The sequence below is a fragment of the Musa acuminata genome, chromosome BXJ3-5, assembly GCF_036884655.1.
Source record: "Musa acuminata AAA Group cultivar baxijiao chromosome BXJ3-5, Cavendish_Baxijiao_AAA, whole genome shotgun sequence".
Classification (NCBI taxonomy): domain Eukaryota; kingdom Viridiplantae; phylum Streptophyta; class Magnoliopsida; order Zingiberales; family Musaceae; genus Musa; species Musa acuminata.
In genome coordinates, this window is record NC_088353.1 from 35873633 (window position 1) to 35881882 (window position 8250).

The 8250-nt window shown below is 36.5% G+C and overlaps 2 protein-coding genes across 4 annotated transcripts; one reads left to right on the forward strand and one right to left on the reverse strand.

The window, feature by feature from the left end:
• The first annotated feature begins 344 nt into the window (after positions 1-344).
• On the forward strand, positions 345-1730 carry LOC135637988 (non-specific lipid transfer protein GPI-anchored 7-like). Of its 3 annotated transcripts, none has more exons than XM_065150899.1 (3): positions 345-710; positions 1000-1035; positions 1488-1730. In XM_065150899.1, the coding sequence occupies exons 1-3, from the start codon at positions 410-412 to the stop codon at positions 1601-1603; spliced, it is 453 nt and encodes a 150-aa protein (XP_065006971.1). In that variant the 5' UTR covers positions 345-409; the 3' UTR covers positions 1604-1730. The 3 variants fall into 3 exon arrangements, with proteins under 3 accessions (XP_065006971.1, XP_065006972.1, XP_065006973.1); XM_065150900.1 differs by having other exon boundaries at positions 1491-1730; XM_065150901.1 differs by having other exon boundaries at positions 1497-1730.
• Positions 1731-2126: 396 nt separating this feature from the next.
• Positions 2127-6964, reverse strand: LOC103985328 (proteasome subunit beta type-1). The gene is made up of 7 exons (XM_065150709.1): positions 6803-6964; positions 6612-6719; positions 6456-6537; positions 2981-3110; positions 2742-2884; positions 2569-2655; positions 2127-2472 (listed from the first exon to the last, which is right to left on the reverse strand). Exons 1-7 carry the CDS (start codon positions 6841-6843, stop codon positions 2398-2400), a joined length of 666 nt encoding a protein of 221 aa, XP_065006781.1. The 5' UTR covers positions 6844-6964; the 3' UTR covers positions 2127-2397.
• Between the last annotated feature and the right edge of the window lie 1286 nt (positions 6965-8250).

Below are 8250 nucleotides of genomic sequence, written 5' to 3' on the forward strand. Positions count from 1 at the left end.
AATGAACCTTCCAACGCACGCAAGCAATTTGTTGGCATTCACGACCGCGAGAAGTCGCCCCCTTCCACCATTTCCGCAAGCTTCATGTCCGTGTCTATGCTGTAGTTGGCTGGCTATCCCATCAAACACGCAAGGAAACGTTCTCTCTCTGAGGAGACAGTATTCTATTGTACTGATGAGATTAATGATTCATATACATCTTAGTTGTCCATCCATAACTACTACTTTGCATGTTGTAGAGCTTAAAACTAAAACATTTCTTTATGTTCTTAGTTGCCTCCACAAGACACAAAGATATCTATATATATAGAGAGAGAGAGAGAGAGAGCGCGCGCGTAGTTCTCTTTGTCTATTCATCTCTCTTCTTTTGGATTTGCCTCCACGCAGAAGAGAGAGAGGTGTTCCTCTAATGGCGAAGTGGATGATGATGGTGATGATGGTGGTGGTGGCGATATCTGGGGGGGCGGAGGGGCAGTTGCCGCCGCCGTGCGTGTCGAGCCTGATCCCCTGCGCGGCCTACGTGAACTCGACGCGTTCCCCGCCGGCGACGTGCTGCGATCCGCTGAGGCAGGCGGTGGACGCCGACCTGCAATGCCTCTGTGCGGTGCTCAACGACCAGAGCGTATTGAAGGCCTTCAACGTCACCACCGACCAGGCTTTCCGCCTCGCCAAGTCCTGCGGCGTCTCCGAACTCAGTGGTTGCTCGGGCGGTACGTATAATATACGCATATATGTATGTAAGTATGTATGTATGTATGTATGTATGTATGTGTAATTTCTTCCTTTTTGCATATATATATATATATATATATATATATATATATATATATATATATATAAGATTAATTCACAACTTTATGTTAATTCAGATATTTCAATCATCTTATGTTGATTGAGAATTGATTGTTTTCTTTAGAATTGTTTTGTAACTTAGCATGCATCACATGACTGGCTAATTGATTGCTGCTTTCTTCATATTTTTTTTGTTTTTTTTTGCAGCTCCATCACCTTCTGCCATGCATACTCCTCCTACAGGTAAATTAATCATGTATTAATGGATCCATTAATTTATCAACCATGAGTTGCCTATGTTTCAATTAAAAATTTTGGCAATCATTTATTTTGCTTGAGGTTGATCTGTGGATTGACAACTCAAGCAGATTGAGCCATCCTAGTGTACAAATGAAATCTATTAACTTTTTACTTTTTACCTATCTCAATAATAATGATATGATAATAAAAGATTGATATAGTCGATCCCAAATAATTAAGACTTATGAAATTATTATTATTATTATAAAATATAGTCTACGTTATTTCTTTTATTTCACGTCGATAGGTTTTTACATTATAATAAATAAAAAAGTGAAATAGGGAGCATTGAATCATGCCATATCATTTATTTTATTCTATGGGATCTTATGGAGTCATTCATAAAAATTATTCTATCAATCTTGTGGTCATGACATTCTTCGTTATTCATGTAGTAGTTGCAGGTGGTGATGGAAGAGATAAAGGTGACGCCCACAGAGCAAATTGGATTGGCTTGTCCAGCTTCATGAGCTTGTCCCTCCTGTTTTGGTGCTCCGCCGTGGGGCTGTGAAGTCGCAGCCTCTCTTGTTCTTTCTGCTCGTGTTTGTTTGGACTACTTACTGTTGGTTGCGAATTCTGTGTGCTTGTGATGAGCTGCTGCTTGGATATGTCAGATTGAATTCTTTTGATGATGAAAACTGCATAAGCACTTCTACATAAGAAATTTGATGGGTTATTTTCATAGGTAAAATAATATATATATATATATATATATATATATATATATATAGAGAGAGAGAGAGAGAGAGAGAGAGAGAGAGAGAGAAATCATAGATTTGAGTGGCTAAGTCAAAACTTTAATGATATTTTAACTATTTCAATTTATTTAAGCCTTTTTACATTAACATACACATCTCAACTTTGAGAAAGGATATGACATCCCACTATCTAAACCTCCAAAACTAACGGCAATAAGCAATCCAAGCCATCAAAGCTCTCTCTCTACTGATTCCATCAACTAGCCCGATGAGCTTGCCGCTGTTTATTTGGTGCATTGTGGCATATAGTCTATCTTATGCAAAAAGATAGACTATGCAAAAAGGATTTCAATTTTCCATGTTCAGTCAATATGCAAAAAGCATCATCATCACAAGGAACTCAACTGCGAAAAAGAAATGAATTGTTACAAGATGGATAACTTTGGTTTCATGGATAAAACAACACCTGAGGATGCATGAGGGCAGCAATCTTTAAGCAGACCCCATGCAAACAGCATATTTTTATACATCCCAATCTTGCAAGAAATGATCAATTCGCTTCTCGAGTACCCGAAAAGCTAAACAAAAGTCACCACAACTCAAATGGTTAATCCTTCCTCAGCTCCATTAACTCCTGCCGAATACCTGATGCATTTATCACCAAAATTTCCACTTTATCCCCCTGCAAACATACCATCAGCCAAAAAACGGTGAAAAATGTCAAACTTTTAAGACTCGATGAAAGAAAATTGATGAACCATAACACGATCTAACATACAGTATATATGTCTCTTTCGGTGGCTGACGCAAAAACATCTTTCACTAAATCGACCGCCTCCATCTCCAACAAAGGTGTGACAGCATCCTGTTTAATTACGTGAGGGTTATGATACCAACGAGGATTCCCACAGTGAATTCTGAATTAAAATTTATTAACCAATATGTTTATACCTTGGCGGGTAATAGCAGAGGACTTGGAGATTTTAGCTGGTTGTCCAAAACAGGTATGATGAGTCCTGCACCTGTACCTTGGGCACTGTACCCAACCCTTTCATATGATCCAACAGCATCATATGTGAAGACACAGCCCTTTCCTGAACCAAAGATCAAATGTTACGATCATATCTGCTGTGTTCAAGTACAGGTTTGAAGGACTAAATTTTGGACTAAGCATCCATGAGGATTCATACCATCACTATCAAGTCCACCTAGGATGTTGAAGGTGAAATATGGGAAAAACCGCTTGTAGTAAAGGGTGTTTGACAGGAGCTGAGCCATGGCTGGGCAGCTCATCTGCTTGTTGTGCTGATGTTGATAGATCTGCAGTATTAGAAACATCAAGTAAGGGAATCATGCTGCAGCAAATGTATTAGATTCCCAAACCATTTCTACTACAGAAATCATCCTAACCACAGATGCCATCATGGACAATTGATCGCATACTTCCATGCAGGTGAACATAGATATTTCAGTCAATTTAGAATCCAGTTTGCCCGTTCAACCATAATAATATGAACTACAAGCATTGGCGTATTCTTCTTTAACCTTTCCCAATTCAATTTTTAACTTTAGGAAGACAGAGAAAGAAACATTTTGCAATATTTTAGACGAAGATTATGACATTAATCATGACGATTGTCCATCTCTAGCCAATTATCTAACATTAGTATTCCTTCTGATGACTATTATTTACTCCGGAAAGTAATGAATGTCGCTGAATGCCATTAATAGACCAGACAGTATGTACTTTAACCACCACAATTGAGTTTATTTTTCACTATGGTGATTTCTGTTTTTTTTTTTTTTTTTTTCACTTTTGTGTCTGGCATGTAGTATCTATCTTCTTCCATTTAGGTTGTAAACAGAGAAAAAAAAGACTCATCATTGTCATGATTGATGCCTCATTTTACTAGCAGCAAATCTGCACACTGAATGAATAACACTAAACTCTGCAGCTTGCCTACATTGGCCACAAGAAGAACTCATATATTATGAGAGTACTCTTCACTCAAATCAGAATTCGTGTAGATGGATAGTGCACTTTATGCTAGAACATGCATGGACACAGCATACCTCCTTTGTATGGAAAAAGAGTGCAAGGGGTACAATGCTCCAATTATGGGTTAAAAATGACAGAATATTATTTAAGATGGTTCAAACATGTCCAAAGAAAACCAATAAATGCATGCTAGTACATCAACCTGCTACCAAAACACAAGCTGAAAATGCAACGACCAATTAGAAACTTTGATTCAGCTCATTCTTCCTTTTACCGTGCAAGTGTTACATGCATTGTTAATGTGATCTAACAGAACATAATTCTATTGTCTTGTATAATTTGATCTTTCTCCACCAAATATAATCCAAAATCCTATTTAGCCTCAAAATCAAGATGAACACTTCTGTTGGCAGTAATGGAGCTTCTGCTGTTGTTGACCTAATAATCTCCTAATTATCCTCACTATAGCTTCTTTACTATGTGTTATCATAATATTTACTACAAGGAATAGTGTGTGCTCCGATGAAATCTTAATATTTAAAGTAATAGCCTAATGGATTGTGTCAAGATAAAGTAATATTACCTTGATAGCTTTGTTGCATTATTCACAACAGAAATGAAAAGAAAGACAATCGAAAGAAACCCATGGACCAGTCATGATATCTCAAAACCAACATATATTTTTTGTACAAATAATATTGAGATTTGCATTTGCATGATATTTGATACGGAAAGAATTAGATTTTATGCAAAGAAACACACACATATATATATATATATATATATATATAAAAGATATGTGAACCATGTGGACATATAGTGTCATGACCCGAGCCTGATAGGCTAACTGGCCTATCAACTTCGTTTGGTCTAAACCACTGATCAAAATGCTTAAGCTGAAGTTGACACGGACCCTTATAAGTCAGTGTTACAATCACCCCCATTCAAAGGTTTGATGTCCTCGTCAAGACCCAACATAACCCAGATCAAATCCTAGCATAGTGCATGTGAGGCGTATCAACTTCGTTTACGGGTAGCCCTTTCCTACTCGAGCCCCCTTACTATGCCCAAATGCTATGTCGGCTCTGATACCAAATGTCATGACCCGGGCTTGATGGGCTAACTGGCCTATCAACTTCGTTTGGTCTAAACCACTGACCAAAACGCTTAAGCTGAAGTTGATAGTAGTACACTCATCAGACCCTTATAAGTCAATCTTAATATTGCTCACTTTGGATGTGGAACTAATCAGGGTGTTACATATGGAGTAGAGCAATGACAAAACAAAATATTACTTTAACTAAATAGATGTATGCAATTACAATGAAAAATGGCAAAACACATTTCTTTTGAAGTGCTCCTTTGAATAAATAAACACCAGAAAATATGTGCTTCAAATCATATCCAAATCAGACAAGAAAATAAACGAGGACAAAGGACAAAGTGACATGAGTAGTCTTTATGCCAAGATTCAAGCATTGTTTATCATATCATAATTCCATTAACATTGTGGAGCACAAGACAAAGGTGTCCATGGCTGAAAGTGAGTTGGTATTATACAATACTTCTCATGAAATGCATGGGCACAAGACATGTCAGCATTACTTGGAATGCTGATCCATTCCAAGGAATAGCATCTCCAATACAAGCAGCCTAAACAGTGTTTTGTTGCCAATGCTATGTGATCAGCTAATGTCAGCATTACTTGGTCCTTTATTAAAAAGACATTTATCGTTACATAGTATTCTTATCAAAGTTATTACATTCTCATTACCATTAAAGTCAGCATTACTTACAATAGAATACATTTCTAATTGCTCTTTTAATTTCTTTTCAAGCCTGGATTTTCAAGAGCTTCGCCAATCTTCAAGATTCACCCAAGTTTTTCAAATAATGAAAAGACTAATGTTTAACACTTTTGGTATTGAGTTGGCTCTATAATGTCTACAACTTCTGGTATCCATAAGTATCATAAGGTAAAAATGTAGTGATTAATGTAAAATCATAGGATGATCTTGTGGTTTGAGTTATGTCCAAAATATAATGGTAGAATAGGGCATTCAAGTAGTTATTTGGAACCCAAAAACAAAAAGAAAAGAAAATATCAATAGAGAAGGAAGATATCTTCCATCTAGAATATCATAACCTTCCAAGGATGAACAGCATCCGATCAAGGAAAAAGCAAAGTAGAGAAGTCTGTCGGCAAAATCACTTAAATAACAGTTCTAGCAGGATTTTGAAGGTTTTTATGTGTTGACAAAAATCTAACTGGAAAGACCATTGCTCAATGCATTTGAATTAGTATAACATGCAACCATTTATATCCATCCTCAGTTTGAAATTTTAAGTGTCTGATTGTGGCCAAAGCTGATCATTCACTACTAGGAATGTTTTAGATGGTGTTTTTTATCTTGTGTAGTTATGATTAAGCATTCTTCGATCCATGACATACTTTGGCAGAATTTCTACTGTAATAGGCGAGGTTCATGAGATTGTATTTAGAAGCAATCTTAGCTTATCGATACTTTCTCTCGATGCTTCTCTGGAAAATTCTACTGCTGCTTGATACCATACTACTGAGACTAAAATTGAGGCAAAGGGATCGTTAAAGAAGCGCAAATACTTGTACAAGTGAGGTAAAAGATCAAAATATAACTTTTGCTTACCAAATGCTTTGCCGCCAAGTTCTTCTGCAGAGCTTTAAGATCCCCCTGGAACCCCGAGGACGCCATCACACACTTGTCTGCTCTGCAACACGGAAACAACTTGTCAGCATAGACCCAGAAACCAGGTTGGTACGAACGGCGACAACACAGCCGTACAGCTTGCAGATCTTGGAGTAGTCGCGGGTGTAGATGCTGTAGCCGACGGAGAGCCTCGTGTCGGCGGCAATCACGCAGTAGTCCGCTCCCGCGATCGCGACGCAGGTCCTTAACCAAGCAAGAGAGCATATGAAACGCGCATGTTAACTGTCCCGAAAAAGGGGAGGAAGGGGAGATGGGATGGGACGTACCCTCCATTGTTCTCGTACATCCAGTTGCCCCTGAGAGCCATATCGCTGTAATCGTCGGCGATAATGGAGAGAGAGAATAGGGGAGGATGGCAGCTACTACTACGATTAGGGCTTGTTTCTTTCTCCCCAAGGCAGTGGCGACGCAGAGATGTGTGGGATGGCTGCTTGCCTCGGGCCGGTTTATATATAGGGCGATTTCCTCGCTTTATATATCCCAAACGATGGATGAACGTACGGAATATATATATATATATATATATTATGATATCACATTTCTTATAATTCAATTATGCGCGTTTCTAATAGGGAATATATATATATATATGAAAATTAAACTCAATACCTAACTTTAACATTCCAACATTAACCATTAAACTGTTTATTTTTAATATATAAAAAAAATTATAAATAAATAATAAACAAAAGAAATAAAATATTCTATCCAAAGTTCAAGACTCTTTATGGGATAAAATGCATGATATGAATTTTAAGTTGAATAAAAATATTTTAATTTTTATTTGTTTAGTATTAATTCTTAAGCATTCTTGTTTATGTAATAAATTAATATTTAATGGCATATTTGAAACCTTGCGCATTCTTCAAAGAGGAAAAAAATGATTGTAAGATAATTAATATATATTTTAATAATAATAATAATATTATTATTATTATTATTATTGTATTTTATTATTAGATATTATATATTTTTTATTTATGTAGGATCCATCTAGCACGGATATATGAGCATCGAAATTAAAACGGCAAAATTAATGAAGAAAATTATTAATTTATATATTTATTTGGATATATTTTATATTTATTTGGTTACGATTAAATTTCGATATATTTGGTTGTGCTTATATTCGGATATATTTATATTTTGAATATTGTTATGACACCTAACCTTTACAAATATTTATTATTCTGACTTGTAAATTTTGATATTATTAATTAGTTCTGATGATAATTTTATTTTTTAAAAATAAAATAAATTAATAATGAGAATATAGAAGACCCATGATTGCTTGCCATCGATGAAGGTTTTCCATACTCGTCTCGTCTAAATAGGGAATTGGATGGATATGAAATATCAAGAATAAGACGATCGTAAACTTTTTTACGGTTAAAGAGGAGACACTCCCTCATGACTGAAAGAGATGAATCAAATAGGTTTGAAGTGTTGGTAGCTACTATGAAAGCCTTCTTTTGTCCATCTCCTTCCTGCCTCACCAATAGTTGAAGTGGCTGATGAACCTGTTGAATCTCGGATTTTGATGATGAAGTCAATTGTCATTTGTTATCTAATCTATATGTTGAGATAAGTGTGCAGGATTAACTACGATGAGATTAAGACAAGCAGCAGGAGTTGCGCCGGAGTCAAGATCAGGATCACGTTGGGAGTTCGAGAGTTCGACGGAAGTTTGGACGGTCGTCGGAGGTTCAGAGAG